This window comes from Rhinolophus hipposideros (genome assembly GCF_964194185.1).
Source record: "Rhinolophus hipposideros genome assembly, chromosome: 9".
NCBI lineage: Eukaryota > Metazoa > Chordata > Mammalia > Chiroptera > Rhinolophidae > Rhinolophus > Rhinolophus hipposideros.
This window is the reverse complement of record NC_138055.1, coordinates 88,422,030-88,443,556: the sequence shown is the minus strand read 5'-3', so window position 1 is coordinate 88,443,556 and position 21,527 is coordinate 88,422,030. Positions and strand designations below refer to the sequence as shown.

At 53.7% G+C, this 21,527-nt stretch overlaps 1 protein-coding gene across 6 annotated transcripts in view; it reads left to right on the top strand.

Moving 5' to 3' along the window:
- Positions 1-21,527, top strand: part of TEAD4 (TEA domain transcription factor 4) — a 60,402-nt gene that overhangs the window by 35,787 nt on the left and 3,088 nt on the right. For 3 of the 6 annotated variants that reach the window (XM_081060189.1, XM_081060191.1, XM_081060190.1), the window contains 7 exons: positions 3,228-3,292; positions 3,758-3,820; positions 6,870-6,998; positions 8,060-8,103; positions 8,582-8,637; positions 11,097-11,236; positions 12,324-12,497. In XM_081060189.1, coding sequence (XP_080916315.1) covers positions 3,228-3,292; positions 3,758-3,820; positions 6,870-6,998; positions 8,060-8,103; positions 8,582-8,637; positions 11,097-11,236; positions 12,324-12,497 — 671 coding nt within the window. The remainder of the gene's footprint in view (positions 1-3,227; positions 3,293-3,757; positions 3,821-6,869; positions 6,999-8,059; positions 8,104-8,581; positions 8,638-11,096; positions 11,237-12,323; positions 12,498-21,527) is intronic. The other 3 variants (XM_081060193.1, XM_081060192.1, XM_081060194.1) reach the window with 1 other exon arrangement.

Sequence of the window (21,527 nt, the reverse complement as noted above, 5' to 3'; positions counted from 1 at the left end):
AATTTGTAAAGTAGAGTTATTGAAGTACAGTTGCCATACAATAAACTATACGTATTTGAAATGGACAGTTTGCGAAGTTTTGACAGATGTATACACCTGTGAAGCCATCACCACCATCACGAGTGACCACCTCCATCTTAACCTAAAATGATCTTAACCTAATTTTGTATTTTTAATTCTTTTTCTCAAAAAGAGCTTTCCAACTTTTAGATGCTTTAGTCCCCATAAAAATCTGGATTTGGTCCTGGATAGGGAGCTCACGTGAGATCAAGATAAGGAAGCATTTTCAAAATTCTGTTGTGCTAATTAGAAGTGAGCTGTTTCCTTTATTTAACTCGCGTCTTTCCCTTAGCTAGCTAAAACACTCTATGGGACATCTGACAACATGTTATCATTCCCTTGTCATTTGTTTTAACAAGTATTAATATTTATTGGCAGCCTACTATGTGCTGGCAGTTTCTAGGTATGGGGTATAAATAAGTAAATAAGCAGACAAAACCTCCTGTTCTCAGGAGCTTTCCTCTGGGGTGTAGGCGGGATATAGACAGTGCTCTAAATGGGGGCGGGGTGTAGACAGTGCTCTAAATGAGTGAATCGATCACGTGGTACGTTAGAAAGCACTATGGAGAACAGTGAAGGTGGTAGGCCGTAAAGGGTACATGGAGGTGATCTCAGCTTTTAGTGGGGTGTTCAGGGGAGATGTCCCCAAAACAAAGGCATCTGAGCAGAGAAGCCATCAAAGGTGTGCAGGTGGTGGAGTGGGTCATGTGGGTCTCTGGGTAGAGAACAGGACATGCAAAACCCGGAGTGTGAGTAGGCCTGGCACGTTCCCGGAGCAGCCAGAAGACCCAGTGGAGGTAGTGTGAGATCAGAGAGGGCCTGAGCTGGGACCAGGTACACAGATGCCGTGGGGCTTCCAGCCATTACAGGGGCTTAGACACTGTGACCTGTGGGAAGTGGGCAGTCACTGGGGAGTGTCTGAGCCACAGGATCACTGGCCACTGTGCTGAGAACAGACTGGGAGCAGGAAATCCAGAGGGAAAGCTTTCATCATAGTCCAGGCCAGAAAGGAGGGGAGCTTGGTTCATGGAGGGTGAGGTGGTGAAAAGTGGCCAGATTCCAGATATAGTTTGAGGACAGAGCCTTCAGGATTTGCTGGTGGACTCTTCATTCATTCATTAATTCATTCATTCATTCATACAACAAATAGGTGCCAGGTTTTGGAGGTGCAGACCTGAGTGGAGATGTGGCCCCTTCCTCTGTGGTGTTGAGAACCTAATAGGAACAGACAGACAGAGAATTGATAAGCTGCTCCCTGTGTGCAAGGTGTGGGCTGGGGGAGCAGCACTGGAACCATATCCCAGGGGGTCTCTAAAGCCCCTCCAGACTAAAGTGTCCCCTACTTTCCCAATCCCTTCGGCTTTCCCACCAACCCCAAGACTCTCCAACTCGTCCTTGTCAAGACACCCACCAGCACTAACCAACCTTCTGGCTCTCAGGAGCCGCCTCTCTGCCCTCGCTCTCCCTTATCCTGGATTGGTCTCGGAACTAGACTGCTTTCAGGGGCCTGGAGCGTGTTCATTTTACCAAAAGGAAACTGAGTCACACAGAGCCCTTGAGCCAAAGTTAAGGTCTGTTTCCTAAGTCTAAAAATTAGGTTGGAAAAATCTGGTGCGAAAACCTTTAAATGGCTTAGATTCAAGGAGCGAAGGCTGGCTGGAGGTCCACAGAGGAAACTGACTTGCCGAGGTCCCATAGCTCACATGTGGAGAAACTGGCTTCCAACTCCTGGTTCTGTGACCCGTTTTCAGGCACCAATGGTGATCACTTAGACTCTCTTGCCAGTGAAAACAGCATTTCCCAGCTGCAGCCTAAGCACCTCTGCTGAGACATAGGGACATTCACTAGACTGTGAAAGGAGCCTGTGGAATCCCTTTCCCTGGAAAGCTTTGAAGACACGTCTTGCCGGATCATGGTTTTAGGTGCAGAACAGCCCTCAGGCCATGTCCCTAGGGTCTGGCCCTCCCCCACTTCTTCTCCTGGCACAGGCCAGTGCTCCCAGGCCAGCAAGCCTTTCTGGCAGACGGGGCCTCCTGAGAGTGGCCTCTTAATTCAGCTTTGGCAGTGGGGAAAGGTCAGCTGGGGGGCCAGCATGGCCTTGGCTGTGCTCTCTTTTTACAACCCAGGTAGGTGGCAGAGAGCCACCTCCCCCTGCATCAGCAGCTTCCTGACTCAGCCACAGCCCTGCAGGCTCAACAAGGCCCAGCAGGACCGAACAGGCTGGTGGCTGTGCCCTTTGGCCCAGAGGCGGAGCAAGGAAACGTTAGCTGCCACTCAAACCCTCTCCCCGACCCAATACCCTTCTTTATGGTCGAATCCTACACAGTGATCAGGGTCCAGCTGAAGGCTCACCCGACTGCCCAGCCTGAACTGACCCCTCATCCTTAGAACACACTGCATGTTACCTGTCCGTAGCACACGCTGGAGCCATTGTGTGGGTACATCTCACCTCAGCTAGGTGGTGAGCTCTTTGAACACAGGGAGACCCCTTCCATAATTTCATTTGTAATAGAGAGGACATGGTGGCTCCTTATGGCTTTCCAGGATCTCTCAGACACAGCCTCAGCCTCTCGGAGGCTGGGCTGGGGAGCAGAGCATTACCTGTCGACTCGTCGTCTAGTCAGAGCCATGGAGCTGGAAGTGTGGTTGGCCTAGGTTTTCTTTATCTGAGTTAAGGCCTTGGGCCTCCTCTCTGGGGACACTCGGTATCTCAGCCCTGATGTCCCCCATCCCCTCTGCCGCTCAAGACAAGACATCTTGTACCGGCCTCGTCACTCATGGCGCTAATGGCGCTGGGGGGGTTGCACAGGGGAAGGGCCAAGGCCAGGCACTTCCCTGCAGCCTCTAAGTATGTAGAAGGCCCCGCAGAAGGTGGGAGTAGAGAGGCAGCTGTCAGGCTGCTGTGGGGCAGAGGTGAGGCGGGAGCTGGCGTGGATGAGGAGGGAGGCTCTGTGGGGCCTTTCAAGCTGAACACCAGCTGGAGGCCTGTGGTCACCTCTTGTTCTCAGTTTACCAGTCCCCCAGCGAGGCCTCAGCTTCCTGTTGCTGCTGGGAGGTTCCTGGGATCCAAGGATGGCAGGAGGGCACAAGTACCCACTCAAGGTGGGCAGGGGGTGTAGGCAGGGACCTCTCAGACTGCCCGCTCATGGCTGTTGGTGTCTCCGCAGGTCGGAATGAGCTGATTGCCCGCTACATCAAGCTCCGGACAGGGAAGACCCGTACCAGGAAGCAGGTAGGCCCCGGCGAAGGGACATGGGCCCCAGGGGCGGGCACCCACCACCAGCCTGCTCCCGAGGTGGGCCAGACCCTCCCAGCACCAAGCATGGGCTCTCGGTGGGGCCGGCTCGGTGGGTTATCTCTTCTGGTGCCACAGACAGTTCAGTCTCCCTGCTGCCCTCACCTGGGAGGAACCCCCTCGCATTCCTGGGGAGTCAGCAGCCCCCTCCCCATTCTTCTCCAGGATGCCAGAGAACATCAAGCAAAGCAATGGCACTGTGCTTTTGTTTGTTGCCAAACTCGGGATTAGCCAGGACGGAGGGCCCGTCATTGACTGGCCCATCCATTCATTCATTCATTCAGTCAGCCAGTCATTCCACAGTGTGGATTGAGGGCTGGGGGCACTGAGGGTAAGGGAGCCACGGTGTGGGGCACAGGCTGTCTGGAAAATTGGGACAGGAGCCCTCTCTTCCTACCATAGGTCTCCAGCCACATCCAGGTGCTGGCTCGTCGCAAAGCGCGTGAGATCCAGGCCAAGCTAAAGGTAAGGCCGAGGGCAGCAGTGGAGGAAGGACCAAGGGCCCAGGGGGGCTGCTTCCTGGAAGCTGGGACTCTTTTTCCAGCAGGAAAAGACTTCCGTTTGGGTTTAGGGGCGAGTTGCTTGTGTGTGGATCCAGCATGCTTCTTGGTGTTGATGAGAGTGGTGTTTAAACTATAACCTCTCCCGTCCACGCAGCCAGGGACACTTGACCTTAGAGCCATGTGTGTGATTGCCAGCCTCCACAGAATCCTGGGGCCACGGGCCAGTCTCCTGCTGTGCCCCCTTCCCCTTCCGTGCCCTCCCCAGTTCACAGCGGATTTGCCCTCCAGACCCCATTTGTCGAGCCGCTGGCCAGTGCCATCAGCTGGAGCCTGCCGGGTGGTCTGCTGTGGGGGTGGGTTGGACACCACTGCGAGAGCAGGTGGAATTCCTTCCCACGCCCTGCTCTCCGGGACTGGCAGTTCCTTCCTCTCCCTGGATCAGCCCCACCTTGGAGGCCGCCTGACAGGGGATGCTCTGTGGAGGGCCAGCTGCTAAGCGCATTCCCTTGTGGCCAGCCCTGCTCCCACAGGACGCAGGCCTCTCAGACCCTGGAGCCAGAGGGCCCTTTGGGTGAATACTAGGAGGGAGTGGGCTCTGTATCCTGAAGCTGTTAACAGCAGAGCCTGCCCAGCGACCTGGTAGGAAGAGCTAACATTTGGGTATAGCCGTTTATAAACATTTTTTCTAAAGCTGTTTTCTAAAGGAAGCCCCTTTTGTGTTTTGCTCCCAAATGAAATTTCACCCCAATATGTTCTCAAAAGAGCTACTCTGGTCAAATCTAGGTGGGTGAGAAACAGGCCAGAGGCCAGAGATCCCCCCAGTCTCCTCTCGCGCCCATGGCTCTTGAACCTGAAAGTAACCCAGACCCCAATTGAAAAGCCCTGGATTGGATGACCTCGGAGGTCCTGTCTGGCCCCTGCAGTCTCATGGTCCCGACACTGGGGGCTCCGAATGAGTGGGTGGGAACTCCTAGGAAGCCACAGCCCACTGCCTGCTGAGCTCTGTTCCTTGTGCCATCGGCCCAGCTGTCCCCTACCCACTTTGTCCCAGGATAGCTGGCTGGCCCTCAGCTGTTGATCCCTCCCTCTTAGGCTGGCACATGTAGTTCGAGACACCCCATGGGTGCTGGAGCCCAGCTTCCTCTTCATTTCCTGTCTCTGATCTGCCTCTGACTCACTGGGACCCTGGGCGGCGACCAGACCAGAGAACAGACTTTGTGGTGTTCTGCTTAGAGTCATCAGGGGGAACTTTCAGTTCTGTCGGGGCCGACTGTGTGGCTCATATTTGCTTCAGGGAGTTGCGCCTGTCCTTGCCCACAGGCTCTAGCTTGGTGCCTAGGGACGTCCTGCGTTGGGTCACGAGACAGACATCAAGGGGATTTTCATGTGTACGTGTTTTCCTGCTGAGATTGGTTTGGTGATTTTGTCCTTCTCAAAGGGGTGTCGGAGTGAGGTCAGGTAGAAATCCTCTGGGTCCTGGGTTTGGTGTGGCCTGGCTCTCCCCTTGTGCCGTGTGGGCGTGGGCGAGTCACTGCTCCTTCTTGAGCTTCTTTCAGTCCCCCTATCTGTAAGTGACAGGGTTAAGTGAGGTGGTATCTGAAGTCCTCTCCAGCTCCTAAATTCATGGACTCCCTGGCTCTCTAGCCACGCACTGATGTCATTGCCTATAATGTCCTTCCCACTTCCCCCGATTCCTGTTCCACCCGCCGATTTCCTGAGCCCCAGTGGCTTCTTTAAATCAGCTGTCCGGGGAGGGACGCAAGTTGCTCACACCGAGCACACCGCGCTCTCCGTCCTCATGACGCAGCTGTAACCGCAGACTTTGCGGGCTTTCTGGGGTACCTCCTGCTACACCCCTCATGGCCTCCTGGCTGGGCAGAGCCTGGACTGGCTGTCCTGGCTGGGTTTGGCTTTTCCTTCTGAATAGTTCAAGGGTCCTTGGGAAGAGGCACAGCTTCTGCTGATTGGCTCCCTCTGGTTACCAGAGACCAACACCCAAGTGTGGCCCCACATGGACAGTGGCTTGGGCTTCAGCCACTGCTCCCTATGGTGGACACCCGTGCTGTCCAATCCCGACATGCCCCATCCCTGGTCTGCTCTGCTCCCCCGGGCTTGCAGAGGCCCAGACGTGAGCTGATCCAACCTGGACCAAACGCACAGGGCCGGCCATCACTTCCATCCGCACCCCAAATTCTGTGCACCTCAATTTCTTCATCTTGAAATGGGGGTGCTACTGGTCCTGCCGGCCTCACATTGGAGGGGGAATCTGACAAATAATTGTGTATCATCTGCCACGAGCCAGGTGCCACACCAGCTACCCGTGGTGTGGAGGTGAGCAAGCACTAAAAGGTCCCTGTTCTCAGCTGGTGGTCGCCAGAGGGGTTAGGGGTGTGGGGACGGCGGGAAAAAGGTGAAGGGAAATAAGAAGTATCAGCTTCCAGTTATAAAGTGAATTAGCCACAGGGATGGAGGGCACAGCACAGGGCACGTAGTCGATGTAAGTCGGCCTGGGACAGCTGGGTACTAGACAGGTGTGGGGATCACATCATAAGGTGTAGAAATGCGGAGTCACCATGGCGTACCCCGAAACTAGTATACTGTTGTATGCCAACCGTACTGCAGTAAAAAGAATTTTTAAAATCTCAACATTAAGTAAGTAAATACATAAACAAAAGGTCCCTGTTGTCAAGGTATCCCTGTGGTTCGTACATTGAAAGATGTGGTCTGGCAGATGATCTCCAAAGTCCCTTTAGGCTCTAATACAACAGGCAGGGCAAGTGTTATGCCTCTTTGACAGATGAGAAAACTGATCCAAGAAACTGTGTGACTTGCTCACTGTCACCAAACAAAACAATATCATTGCAGGGACATAAGCCTGGTCCCCGGGGGCCCAGTCCAGGGCTCCGGCCGCTGGCCGTGGGACAGCTTCCCTGACCACAAGCCCGCCCCGCCTCACCTCAGCCTGCCAGCGAGACCAGTCTGAGGTCGTCCCTTCCGCTGTCTCCCCCCAGGACCAGGCAGCTAAGGACAAGGCCCTGCACAGCATGGCTGCCATGTCGTCCGCACAGTTCATCTCCGCCACAGCCTTCCACAGTAAAATGGCCCTCGCCCGGGGCCCTGGCTGCCCAGCAGTCTCAGGGGTAAGTGGGGCAGCCTGGAGCCAGAGGCCACGCCAGCCTGCTCCTTCTCACTCCTCCCCCTCCTGCAGGGCTGGCAGCACTAGCCAGACCACATTTCTCTCCCTTGAGTCCTCTCAGGCCAGGAGAGCCGGGGGAAGGAGGGACCAAGGACCAAGGGGCCATGCTGGGTCATGGCTCAGCTGGTATTAGAACCATCTTCCTGGGGGCCTTGGCAGGGACACAGCAGACCTTTCATAAGGGACAAAGCCGCCCCCAGTAGCCCACCACCCGAGAAGCTCCACACAGTTGGCCCAACTTACAAATGGGAAAGCTGAAGTCCCAGGGCCGGGGGCTGAAGCCAGGGCTTTGGTGCAGCACCACGCATGTCCCTGAGTGTCCCCCACTCGGCCTCATCCCCACTCCTCCCTCGGGCACTCAGCACTGCCCTCTTTCCAGTGGGAGGGCTGACATTCAGAGCAAACTCCTGTGTCTCGTCTTGGCCATGGCCAGGGTAGTCACACTTTCAGAATGGTCCAGAAAGCTCCTCCTTTCCAGGGCTCTGTCCTCACAGGGTTTTCTTGGCTGTTGGGACTAAATGGTCATCAAGAGGTATCTACAGTGCTGCCCTCGGGGCAGTGACAGGCTCTGTGCTCCGTGAGCCTCTTCTGTAGCATGGTTTTCAAAGTGTGTTCCAGAGAGCACTGGTCTGCAGGGTGCTAAGCAAATACGACACAGATGGATTGTGCGTACGTAAGGTGGGGGCACTTAGAACTAACTAGGTTTCCTGGCGCTAGGGCTGCTCAGAGCCCGAGCTCCGGGTCTCTGCAGGAGGAGTAGGAGATAAGGTCGCTACCAAAGCTGGGGGTTTCTCCCAGGGAGCGCCTTCTCAGCAGACTAGAGTTCCTTGAAACACCCTTTGGGACACTGCTGTAGCTCCTTACCAGACAGCAGCGTTAAGCCTCTCCCCCAGCCACTGGTCCCGGCTCCAGCCTCGCCCGCCAGCCTCACCCACTGCACTGTCCCCGGGCCACAGGCCTGCGCGCACCTGGGCTATGCTGACTCTGCACTTTTTGCCTCCTCAGTTCTGGCAAGGAGCTTTGCCGGGCCAAGCCGGAACGTCCCACGAGTGAGTATGGCCTGCTACCAGTTGCTCCCTGGACTGAATTTGAGCCCATAAACGTGCCGTTGAGCCCGGCCCCCAGGACAGCCTCGAGCTTGGGGATCAGGTTCTCGTGTTCTTGGGCAGCAGCTCAGTCTGCAGTGTGGACACCCTGGGGCGGCATTTGCCGAAATGCCAGTGTGTCCAGGGTGTAGCAGGGCCAGAGCTTGGGAACCCAAGGGAAGCAGGGTAGGACGCAGGCCTCTGGGTGGCCTGGGAGGGAGGATGAGGGAGGGGTGGATTTTCCCTCCAGACATGTTGCTTCTGTGGGTCAGTCAGGGGACCTGAGGGAGTTGGCAGGAGAGGAGTGGGAGGCGAAAGCCCACCAAGGCCACCGATGGCCAGACCACCAGGGCCTGCCACACGGAGAGCAATGGACACTGCTTGAGGCTCTGGAGCTGCACCCTGCCCAAGGCTCACACTTCCTCTCTCTTGTCTCCTACAGTGTGAAACCTTTCTCTCAACAAACCTACACTGTTCAGCCTTCGCTGCCTCTGCCAGGTGGGTCGGCAGTGCACGGCTCCCTCGCATGTCGCACCCCTGCAGCTCCTGTCCCCGGTCCCAGGCCCCTGACAGCCGGACACCTCCTGCCCCTCTTAGATGCCACCTTGGCATGTGCTGAGACCGTGCCTCCGTCTCCTGGCTCCACCCCATTCCCTGGCCCAGCAGGCGCACCTTTCCATATGCAAAGCCCTTCCTGCCCCTCAGCTTGCCTGCCTTCCCCCCCAGCCTGGGCTCAGGCTTGCAGGGGTGCACACAGTTCAGAGGCAGCGCCTGTGCTCAGGGCAGCTGCTCCACCTGCCACCCTTGTGTACAGCATATACCTTAGCTCCTGAAGGCTTCCCTCTTGGTGACCCTGTAATCCTCTCCTTCAAACTTGCCAGCCTGGAAAGGGAACCCTCGTTACGAGAGGGAACCCTCCTGGGAAGAGGCCTGGAGCATGAGTAAGGCAGGTGAAGGCCCAGCCACCTGGGCCAGCACAGGAGCCCCCCTGCTTGCACTGCCAGGTGACCGGCTCTGTCCTTGGCCCTTTCTCATGAGGGCCCCTCACCACCTTCCACTGCACTGTGACACAGGATCCTGCCTTTCACCACCTTTCCTGGCTTGGGACATAACCCCTGCCTACATCTGTCCTGGCTCTTCCTGCTCTGGGAGCAGCCCTGCCACCCACCTCGGTTCCTCATTACTGCTTTCTCTCAGCTCCACGCAGTGCACCCTCCTGTCAGGCCTCCCCTCACTGGCCTCCCTGTCTTTGCTCAGGCCCCTCGATCTTGCCTGGATCGCAGACAAGAGGCAGCAGCCTCTTAACAGGCTCCCCATCTCCAGTCTCTCCTCTTCACCCTGTAACCCTCCTACTCACCCATCTCACCACGTTGCTTCTAGGCTTACAACCCTCTAAGGGCTCCCTGGTGCCTTCAGGATACAACCTAAACTCTGTGGTAGGACCTCACCTTTCTCCTCTCTCCCTTCTGTCCGTCCCTCCCTCCATGCTCGCCCGTCCTGCATCTGGGCTGTGGCTCAGGCTTCCCTGGTCTCTCAGGTTTCTCTGCCTTGGCCCTGCCCAGGTTAGGCCCCATGCTGCTGGCACCTGAGTGCTCTGTGCACCTCACTCTTCATTGTCATTTGCGCGGATGGGGCAGCGTGTGTGACCGATTTGTCTGTCTTCCATGTACCCTATGCTGTCTGGCTCTCAGTAAGCAGTGTTTGACTGACTGACTGAACGAATGAATGAGTGAGTGAGTGAATGATGATTCAGCTGATGCGTTTTCACGGGCTCACGTGTCCTGCACGGCCCTCTCACCACTGTCCGCCGTCTCCTTCCTCTGAGTCTCCTGAGTTTCTTCCTCAGCACATGGGGCCTCCGGGCACCAGCGGTGTCATCTGCAGTCCAGCCTCACTGCTCTCTCCATGTCATCTGTCACCAAGGCCTGGGGTTTTGCTCCCTTCATGTCCCTCCTGTGTCCCATCCTCATCACTGCTTTAGTTCAGGTCCTGCAGGGAGCCTGCTGGCTTGCCTCACCCCTGCCCAGTCCTTCCTCAAAATGGCACAGATCTTTCGGAAACGCAGATCGGAGCATTGGGCTACCCTGCTTCAAGTCCTCAGTCACTCCCGAACTCAGGCTAAAGTTCATAGTGCTTACCGTGGCGCCCGTGGCCATTGCTTCAGCCTTGTTTCCTGCCACTGGCACTCACCTGGCCTTCTCTCTGTTCTACCGCAGACTTGAGCTTCCAAACTCAGGGAGTACCTCACAGCCCCTGGACCTTTACCTCTGCCACGTTGTCTGCTCAGAATGCCTTTTCCCTCACTGCACCTGCTGCCTCCTACTTCATAATTTCTTTCCAGCATCACCTTCTTCAGAAAAACCTTTCCTGGCCGCTCCCGAGTTGGACTAGAAATTCCTCTTTGGTGCTGAGTGCATACCTTGTCAATTTTTACCCCACTCATTTCTTCGTTTATTAACAAACCTGAATTGAGTGCCTATTCTGGGCCAGGTACTGTTCTAGGTGCTGGAGACACAGCAATGAACCAAACAGGAAACTTCCTCTTCTCGCAGGGCTTACATCATTGTAATTCATGATTTGTCTGGTCATCTCCCCCACTGGACCAGAAGCTCCTGGAGGGGGAGAACCTAGCAGTTGCTGCCTGCTGTAGAAGCCCTCAGCACGGCAGGATCTGGCCCCCCACCAAGCATGCAGTTGCCCTTGAGTGTAGCTCTGGGGGGCACCGAGGGGACTGAGCTGTCCCAGGCTAAGTAAGCCCTCCCCGCCAGGGCTGCTCCTGGACACACCAGCCAGTGCTTTGCACTCCCTGCCACCAACCCTGTTGGGACCCCTTCAGGGGAGAGAGGAGAGCCCCTAGCCAGCATGGGGTGTCACTGGTGAGCCTGGGGTCCTCATAGGGGGTGTTGGCAGGGAGGTTGTGTGTGAACAAGCTCCCATGTGCCTCCCACTGCATGCAGGGTTTGAGTCTCCTGCGGGACCCGCCCCATCACCCTCAGCACCCCTGGCACCCCCGTGGCAGGGCCGCAGCGTGGCCAGCTCCAAGCTCTGGATGTTGGAGTTCTCTGCCTTCCTGGAGCAGCAGCAAGACCCCGATACGGTAGGTCCCAGCCCCCTCTGGCCAGCTCTCATGCCCTTTCCTCATTCCTACATGCTCCAGCTCCCTCACCTTCTGCAGCTCTTTTCCCGCTTGCTTCTGGCTTTCTCGCCCTGCCCTTCTTCCCCGTTCATTCCTTTCCAGCCTCCCCCCTTGACCCTCCCGCCCCTTTTCCTTTCCTCCCTCAAGCTGCCTGTCCCTGCCTCCTTCACCTTCCCTCTCTCCCTGTGTAGCTGTTGCTCCCCTCCCAAAGCCTCCCCGGTTTCCTTGTCCCGCCCCTGTTCTCTCAGGGCCTCTCCTTTTCCTACTCCCTCCCTGACTCTGTTCTTCCCTCCATGTTGTCTTTCCACCCAACCCAGCCACCTCTTAGTCTATTCTTCCCAGCCCCTCCCAGGCTGTCCGGCCTTGCCCCTGAGCGTCCCTGTGTGTGACCCACATCCTGGGAGCCGAGCTCCCCTGGGGAGCCCTGCCCCCACCCGTCCCCGTCCGTGTCCTGTGTCCTGGGTCACCAGCATCACCTGCAGAAGTCCAAGTAGCACTTGGGCGTTTGGAGGAAGCTGGGCCGACGGGACTGCATGGACCATTTCACCCTGACATTTCCAAATTGGCTTTTTAGCTGAGAAACTCATTAATGCGACAAGCTCTTCCTCAGAAGCCCAGCGTGTACAACGAAGGAAGTACGTTTGGTTTGCTTGTAGCAACAGAGGCAATGAGCCCCCGTCTCCAGGGGTGGAGCACAGTTTGAACACACAGTATGTAGGTCAGTGGTCTTACCTCACAGATGAGATACGAGAGGCCCAAAGGTAGAGTGACTTGCCTAAGGATATTTAGTGATAGAGGCAGGACTAAGAATAATAAAAACAACCAATTTGTTGACTGGGTGCCAAGAACTGTATCAGGTGCTTTATAAACCATTACCTTTGCTTTACAGTCAATCCTTTCACTGTCTCCATTTTACCAGTGTGGAAACTGAGGCCCAGAGAGGTGAAGGTGCCTTGCTCCAGGTCACGTGGCTAGGATCTGAGCGCTGGCCTGTCCCTTCGGGCCTGCTGCCCCCACCTGTCCCTCAGACCAGCTGTTCTCTCCACAGTACAACAAGCACCTGTTTGTGCACATTGGCCAGTCAAGCCCGAGCTACAGTGACCCCTACCTCGAAGCTGTGGACATCCGCCAGATCTATGACAAGTTCCCAGAGAAAAAGGGTGGCCTCAAGGAGCTCTTTGAACGGGGACCTTCCAATGCCTTTTTTCTCGTGAAGTTCTGGGTAAGCCTTCAATAGACTCTTCCTTCCTACCGTACCCCTAGCCTGTCGATGTAAGAGGGGAGAAAAGAGGATGAGGAGGCCTAGCTGCCCTTGCCGTGGTGGAGACCTGGGGATGGCAGGGCCATTGACAAGGGGAGGAGCAAGCCTCAGAGGCCGCCCATTGCGGGAGCTGAGACCCAGCGGGGCCAGAAAGCTGGGCTGCTCTGAGGCCCTTTTCTGATTGAGGGTACTGACAGCCACGCCCGGGCGGGAGTTCAGCCTTAGGAAGGTGTAGTACTGAAAGAAGACATCCGGGTGACATCCAGGCGACACTGAGGGGTAGGTGAAGAGCGGTGCGGATCCCCCCGTGTTTGAATGGCGCGGCCTGAATTGGTTTCAGGGCCTCAGGCAGGGCAGTTGGTCCTTTTTAAAAGCTCGTCTCCAAGTCAGGACTTGAAGGAGTGAACTGTCGAGTTAGGAAAGGTCATCCCAAAAGAAACACCTGCCCAGCTTTTCAAACAGTCCAGCCCTTAGATTTGGTCTCTGTCGCCTTCCTCACCTTCCCCCTGGCCAGGTGCTATGTGAGTAGAGCCCCTCCTTTCAGAACCTCTCCTCTAAGACCAGGGGGCATAATTAATACCTGCTCCGGAGCTTCCCTTCCAGGGGGCCCAGTACACACAGAAAGGGCCGCAGGGAAGAGAGTTAGACAAATGCAACATAACCCAGCAGCAGGAAGTGCAGGAAATCCTCTGGCTGGCGGTGGATCCTTGAATATGTCCGCGCATTGACAGGCCTGGGTGGCCCCGCCCACGTGCCTCTGCCTGGCAGCCTTGGCACCTCGCAGCTCTGTTAACACCCAGGAGGCTGCGTGTGCTGAGAGTCTTACCCTTCACGTGGTCCCAAACCACTGAGTATCTGAAAGCTGTACTTTTCCTAGAAGTAAACATATTCACACAAAATTTTATGTGTGATTGCAGGTGGCGTACCGGCCCCTGGCTGGGAATCGCTAGCCTCTGTAGCTCTTACCCACAACCGCACTTGTGGGGCTGGCTCTCTCCAGAAGAGGCAAGTGCTGGAACTGAGACCCAAGGCCCCTGAGCCGTAAGGTGCTTGTTCTGCACTCTGCAAGAAGGCTTATTCTGTGAGCAGGGTGAAGTGGGACCTGGGCCTTTCGGGATGAACAAGTTCTCTTCGGCAGAGATAGGGAAAGGCTGTGACAGCCGGGCGGGGGCACTCTACGGAAGTGGGCTCTAGAGGGGAAAGTCTTGGGTACAGGTGTGTGAGCGGGAATAATGGAACATAAAACTGCAAAGGTGAGTTTGATCCTGGAAAGCCCTGATCATACAAATGTTGGTGTTAATCTATGCTGGGTGAAAAATAGGTCATCGTTTCTTTCACTTGTTCTTATTTTTAAATCAATGCAGGTTCATAGTTATATTACTAATTAATACCGTGAGGCTCATAATGAAAAGCATTAAATTCTTGGCCTACTCCTCATGCTTAAACTGCTATCTGTACCTCGATGACATAATTAAGACGTTTATTCTCATGGTAGAAAAAAATTAACTCTGTTATACCACTTTTCCCCTCATCATCCCAATAGTATCATACCTAACAAGTTACATAATTTATTCAGAGCAACAAAATGTTTATATATATATGTATATTTTTTTAAATGTTTATATTTTTGACAATGTATGTTGACCACCAAAGAGCCAAGAAGTGTATTGTGATTACATTTCATTTCTTGTACAGCTTTTTGTTTTTTTCCTACAAATGAGTGGCCTTCTCATTGACACATTTTTAAATAACCCTATTATTAAAATTTTATAGATTGCTCCATTGTAACTACCATATAAAATTTAAAAAAATGTTCCCCCCGGATATTCAAACCTATCAGATAATTTGTCGATTCCCCCGTTCTCCTAGAGATCTTTCTCCTGATGTCTCTGTTCTGCTCCAGTTTAAACTGCTTGTTCTCCAGGCCTTTTGTCACCCTGAGACCTCCTTTATTGAAGCTCTTCTTCATTGAATTTACAGTTTCCTAGATCTTCTATTTCTCTCTGTTTTGCTGTCCCCCGTCATTTTGCTGGAGCACATTCTCTAGTATCCTCCTCAGACAAGATAACATGGTAGATAAATATTCTGTCTTTGTTTGAAATGTCATATTTTTTGTACTTGATTGATAGTTTGGGTATAGAATCCAGATCATAAATCATTTTCACTAGAAATGATTTTCAAGAATCATTTTTAAATGCATTGCTCTATTGTCTTCTAACGGGTAGTCTAATAGCATTTTAATTCTCTATCCTTTGTTATGTAGCTTGTTTTGGTGGGTTTGTTTGTTTTTTTTGTCTCTAGAAGTTTTGCATTTTCTCTCTATTCCTGATGTTCTTAAATTTCACATTGATGAGCTTTGGGGTATGTGTTATTGACTATTATTTTTGAGTCAGGCACTTGGTAGGCATTTTTAATAGCGAGATCAGAATCTGTTAATTTGGGGAAATTTACTTGTATTATTTCTTTCCCTTTTTAAAATCTTTTCCCTTTTTAAAATCTCTATTTGTCTAATATTGGATCTCCTGGACTTATATTCTATGACTTTTACCATTTCTTCATTTTCCAACTAATTTTCTTGGAGATTTCCTTAACTTTATCTTGTAATTCTTCTGAATTCGTTAAGAGTATATCTGAGTGCATATTACATAAAACTCAAAGTAACAATGGCATAAATTGGTTTTCTTTCATGTAAAGTAAGTCTGGAGGTAGACTGTCCAGGGCTGGTCTGACAGCTCCATGAAATACCAGCGACCTGACTCCTGTCTGACTATCTGCCATCCTCAGTGCATGGTCTTCGTCCTCAACATCAGGGCTGTTGGAGTTCCAGCTACCATATTCACATTCCAGGCAGCAGGAAGAAGGAAGCCTATTTAGTTCCTCTTCAGGGGCCACCCTGGAAGTCCCACACAATACTTGGTGGTACGTTGCACCTAGCTACAAAGGAGCCAGGGAAATGGACTCTTGTAGTTGAATAAATTGCCATTCTGAATAAAATCAGGGTTCTGTTAATATAGAAAAAGATGGATGAGTCTTTCAGTTGCTGGTGTGTCATTGTTCAGTTGATGGCATTTTTTCTTTCTTTAAAATTTTTTTATTGGGGAATATTGGGAAACAGTGTGTTTTTCTAGGATCCATCAATCGTTGTCCTTCAATCTAGTTAGTTGTGGAGGGCGCAGCTCAGCTCCAAGTCCTGTTGCTGTTTTCAGTCTTAGTTGCAGGAGGCACAGCCCACAATCCCATGTGAGAATTGAACCGGCAGCCTTGTTGTTAAGAGCTCGCGGTCTATCCGACTGAGCCATCCGGCCACCCCTCCGGAAGCTGAGCGGCAGCTCATTGTCTTCAATCTACTTGTGAGGGCGCAGCTCACTGGTCCATGTGGGAATTGAACCGGCAGCCCTGTTGTTAAGAGCTCAGGCTCTAACCAACTGAGCCATCCGGCCGCCCCACGTTTTCTTTCTTAGTGGTTCATATAATCACGGTGCATTGTACAGTTAACGGCGAATTAGATTAATGGGATTTGGTGGCATTCCCTGTCATACCTTCTGTCCAATATTGGATTTTGATGATGACATTTTTTTAAAAAGTTTTTAAGAACTCCTTTTGTTCTTTGATTACATCCTGATCTTGTTCGATGCATACAATTTTTCTCTTTCTGGGAATGTGAAGTAAAAGTTATTTTTTAAGTTTTCTTCTGCTCCCTTCTTTGTCTTTGTTTCCCTTTAATCTTTTTTTTTCTGTCTGTTTTCGACTATGTCTTTCAAGTTGGAGGGTTTTCTCAAATATCTATAATCCTTAGCCATATTTTACGGCCCATATTTTTTAAAAACAGCTTTCTTATCATATAATTCATTTACCAAATATTTCATCCACTTAAAGTGTAGAATTCAATGTTTTTTAATATAGTCACAGAGTTGTGCAGCCAATCAATTTTAGAACATTTTCACCACCTTATAGATAAACCTGTACCCCAACCACCACTCCCTCAGCCTTAGGCAATCATTAATCTACTTTCTATCGCTATAGCTTTGCCTTTTGGGGACATGTCAATAAATGGAATCACATGTGGTGTTTTGTGACTGGCTTAATTCACTTAGCATGATATTTTCAAGATTCAGCCATACTGCAGGAGGTATCAGCACTTGGTTCCTGTTTAAGGCTGTATACTATTCATTCCATTGTGAGGATACACCACATTTTATCTCTGTTCATCAGTTGATGGACACTTGGATTGCTTCCACTTTTTGGTTATTACGAGTAACGTTGCTGTGAACATGCCTGTACAAGTTTTTGTGTGGACATATGTTTCCAGTGCTTTGGGGTATAAACTTCGGTGTGGGCTTGCTGGGGCATATGGTAACCTTTTTGAGGAGCTGCCGGACTGTCGTCCAAAGTGGCTGAACCCTTTTACATCCCCACCTGCAGCACCAGAGGGTTCCAGTTTCTCCATGTCCTCCCCAACACTCGACATTCTCTGTGATTATTGTATTCTTACATCTTCTTTGGAGAAATGTCTGTTCAGCAACTTTGCCTATTTTTAAATTGGGTTATTTGACTTTTTAAATTGGGTTGTTTGATTTATGAGTTCTTTATATTTTATAGACACAAGCCCCTTATCAGATGTATGATGTGAACATATCATCTCCCATTCTGTGATCGTGTCCTTTGAAGCACAAAATTGTTCATTTTGATGAAGTCCAGTTTATTCTTTTGTTGTTTGTGCCATTTCTCCACGTTTAATAGTGACCGGGAGCTCTGTGTATGAGGCAGGATTCGTCACCTGGTGGGCTTCACTCAAAGGTGATTGGGGTTGGGGAACCAGCTCTTTTACTGGGGAAACCAATAAATGTCCGTATGTTGACTAGACTTCTCTTTTCCCCCCTGAGGTGGTTCAGTTTCTCCAGAGAAGACTCCTTTCATCTCCTGCCCCCTGGAATGGCTATATTTGATCAGTAGAATTCTAGGAGTGGGGCAAGGGAGAGAGCTAGGGTCCCACCATTCCTCATGTAGGTTTCACTTAACTGTCCTGTTTTCATCCCTGTCTCTTCCCCGTCTTCTCAGCCTGCTGTTTAGTTTCTGCAGATGCTTGCCCTTTGTCCTCTTCTGAGGGGCGGGAGGTCAGCCCGGAGGCACGCCCACCCTGTGTCAGTCTTTTAGCCAGTTCCTGTGTCATATCCTGTGCGTCCCCCGGCCCATTGTCCTGGTCCCTCTACTCCCAAGCCGCTTAGGGCTTCTCTCAAGTACATCAGCTCGCTTCTTATCTGTCACCCCTCTCAAGGCACGTTTGGACAGTAATTTCCTCTGCTTCCTTTCCCTGACAGAATCCATTCTAGTTCTGACCAGCCTTCAGTCTTCCCGAACCTGAACTCTCTGGTCTTTTGGTCTCTTCTCCATTTTCTTCGCCTTTGTGGTGGGCAGCACATTTTTTAAAGTTCTTTGCTATCATTCTAGTTGGTTCTTTGGAAAGGGAACATGAACTTGAATGGTCAGTCTCCCATGTTAACCAGATAGCCGGGAAAATGGATTTTCACCTGAGTGTCAGCTGCAATGGATTGGTAGTCACGGTTTGGAATGCTGGGTTAAGAGAAGGATCTGGAGGGAGAAAGCTGGATTGACTGCTAGTGTCTGTCTTACTGCATATTTGCTGTCCCTTCTCTTTAAGTAATGAGGAGTCATTGAAGTTTTTTTTGGACGGGGCATGACATGGCCAGAGCTGTGCTTAGTTGGAGAAGTCAGCCACCCAGGCTGGAAGGAAGTAGAAGGCTCCATGATACAGGCCAAGTGAGAGACAGCAGCCTTCTGCAGGACCGCAGCCAGAAAGGGCTTCAACAATCTCCCTTCCCTTTTTCCTCTCCCTACTCTCCCTCACAGCCCTGGCCATGGGAATTGGAGCCAGGAGTCAATGAACATTGTTACTGTCCAGCCAGCAGTGGCAGCTCCACTTCCTGCTGTGTGCATGGGGAGGCTCCTGGCCTTGACTTGGGGAAGCTGACCCCCTCTCTTGACTCCTCCTTCCCCTCTCCTCAAACCTGTCTGGGTTTAGCCTTGAGTTGGAAAAAGGAGCTTGGGTGCAGTGATTTGTGGCTTTTTCCCGGCACTGGCTCAGCGACCCTGAGGGTGTAATTTCAGGTCAGAAGGGAGCCCTTCTTGGCAGGAGGCATTTATGGGAACATGACCCTGGAGTGGGGTCCTTTCCACTGGCTCCTTCCTTTCAGCTGGATAATATTCTGTATTCTTCCAGACACCATACAGAGGAGGACCATTTTAGGCCCCCAGTTTCACAAATGGGGGGCAACTGAGGCATGGGGTAAGGAAGGGCCTGGCTTGTGGGTAAGTAAGGTGAGCTGCTTTCCCGTGGTTGTTCCTGTTACACACAGGCAGTGAGGTGCGTCAGGGCGGTCGGTGAAAGAGTAATTACATCAGGCACTGCTCTCACCACGTTACATGTATTAGCATGTTTTATCCTTGCCACACTCCCAGCCTCATTCCATGGAGGGGCAACAGGCACAGAGGGGTAAAATGACGTGCAGGGGTCACCGACTTCATAGGCGTCTGGCAGCAGCATGTGAGCTGGAAACATTGTACTACTGTCTACCTCGCAAAGCACGTGGGGTGCCCTCCATGCAGGATCCTGGTGCTCCCCCTGCTCCTGTTGGAGAAGGCTCTGGATGGCCTGGAAAAGGATCCCCATTCCCCTGAGGAGCGGCAGACGTGGTGGCACGGGGAGAGCAGACTTAACTCGGTGCTGTCAGTATGCAGTTGGGTGGTTAAGCTTCTTGGATTATCTAGAGCCCAGACTTCTCTTCCAGAAAATGGATACGGTTGCCCTTCCTGTCGTCCAACCTTGCCCATGGCTCATGTGCTCTCCATCATTCTGACTCTGTGGGTAGGTCGGAGGTGGAGACTGATGGGAGAGGAGAAGGGGCAGAATAGTGGGGGCCAAGGAAACACAATCGGGCAGGTTCCAGGTACGGCCTTTGTGCACTGGCCGTGGGCTCTGCACAACACCTGTGCCGTGTGGCCCCAATGTTTTCCTGGGGCTCATGTTCTGAGTGCAGAATCCAGAGTGGATCTCAGGGTCCTGGGGCAGAAACCCCAGGGGTGTAGGAGTGTGGCCAAAGGGCCACCAGCCAGGCCCTCCTAGTGTATCCAGGAAGCACAAGGTGGGCAGCGGTGCCCAGCTGGGACGTGGAGGCCCCAGTTCCAGAGCTCTGTCCTGAGCCAATCTCGGCTTCCCGCACCTCTTCCTCCATCTGAAAACTGAGCTTGCAACAGGCTGTGTCTCGGAGGCCCTGATGTGCGTGGGGTCAGCTGGCAGTGAAGGGAGGCTGCGGGCCCGCTGCGTCTGAGCTGGGCCCTCTCTGCAGGCCAGAGGCTTGGGCAGGAGGCCAGGAAATCAGAGATGGGCATGTCTGCGGCCAGGGCACCTTGGCGGTCATCTCGTCGGTCAACCTGGGCGGTCAGCCTGCCTAGGTTGGGCAGAGGCATCAGGGAAGTAAAATCTGTGATGTGGGGAAAGAAATGTTCCTGTGTGCTCACCATGAGACTTCTGGTCACACACGGGTCCTCACAGGCAGCTTGGCCACTCCCTCCCTGGCCATCCGCTGGTGTGAGACTGGCCACACTCAGTGAGGAAGGCGAAGAAACAATGCCGCCGGAGCCAAAGCCTTCCTCGCTTCTGCCTGGCCATTTTCTGTTCACGCCAGGCCTTGATCCGGCGTGCTGGGATTTAATTACAGCCCCCTTGGAGTGGGAGGGCTTTGACATTCCCAATCCAGCCGCCCAGTCCCCCCTCACTGCAGTTACTGTCCTTATTGGTGGGGTTGCACTGGTACCTCATAGGCTCGTGGACTCCAGGACAAATTGTTCACAGCTGGAAGTGGCATCTGGGTGCAGGAGAGGCTGAGTTGTGAGGCTGTGCTCCTTCTGATTGTAAGGTGGGGCTGCAGCAGGACTGAGAAGCTGAGACCCCTTCTCTCCTCCCCCAGAACATGAGACCAGCAGAGGCCACCTCTGTCCTTGGGGGTGGGGGGAGACGGGACTCTTGGACACTGATGGCCATTAATGCCAGTCTGCCAATTTAAAAAGCTGGGCAGAGCTGAGCTGAGGCCAGGGAGGGAGGAGAGTGCTCCAGCCTGCCCCCCTCCTGCCCTCCCCTCCCAACCTGCCTCCCCTCCTGCCCTCCCCTCCCAGCCTGCCCTCCCCTCCCAGCCTGCCCCCCTCCTGCCCTCCCCTCCCAGCCTGTCCCCCTCCCAGCCTGCCCCTCTCCCAGCTTGCCTTCCCCTCCTAGCCTGCCCTCCCCTCCCAGCCTGTCCTCCCAGCCTGCCCCCCTCCTGTCCTCCCTCCCAGCCTGCCCCCCCCAGCCTGCCCCCCTCAGCCTGCCCTCCCCTCCAAGCCTGCCCCTCTCCTGCCCTCCCCTCCCAGCCTGCCTTCCCCTCCAAGCCTGCCCCCTCCCATCCTGCCCCCCTCCCAGCCTGCCCCCCCAGCCTGCCCCCCTCCCAGCCTGCCCCCCCAGCCTGACCCCCTCCCAGCCTGCCCCCCCAGCCTGCCCCCCTCCCAGCCTGCCCCCCCAGCCTGCCCCCCCAGCCTGCCCCCCTCCAAGCCTGCCCTCCCAGCCTGCCCCCCTCCCAACCTGCCCCCCTCAGCCTGCCCTCCCCTCCAAGCCTGCCCCTCTCCTGCCCTCCCCTCCCAGCCTGCCCCCCCAGCCTGCCCCCCTCCCAGCCTGCCCCCCCAGCCTGCTCCCCTCCCAGCCTGCCCCCCTCTCATTCTGCCCTCCGCTCCCAGCCTGCCCCCCCAGCCTGCCCCCCCATCCTGCCCCCCACCCAGCCTGCCCCCCTCCCAGCCTGCCCCCCCTCCTGCCCTCCCCTCCCAGCCTGCTGTCCCCCTTTTGGGCCCTGACATTTCTCCCAGGCACATACCAGCACATGACAATGAATCTGAGCCCCTGTAGCCCCCACACCCGAGCTGCGGCTGTCCGGCTCATCTGTCAGTCAC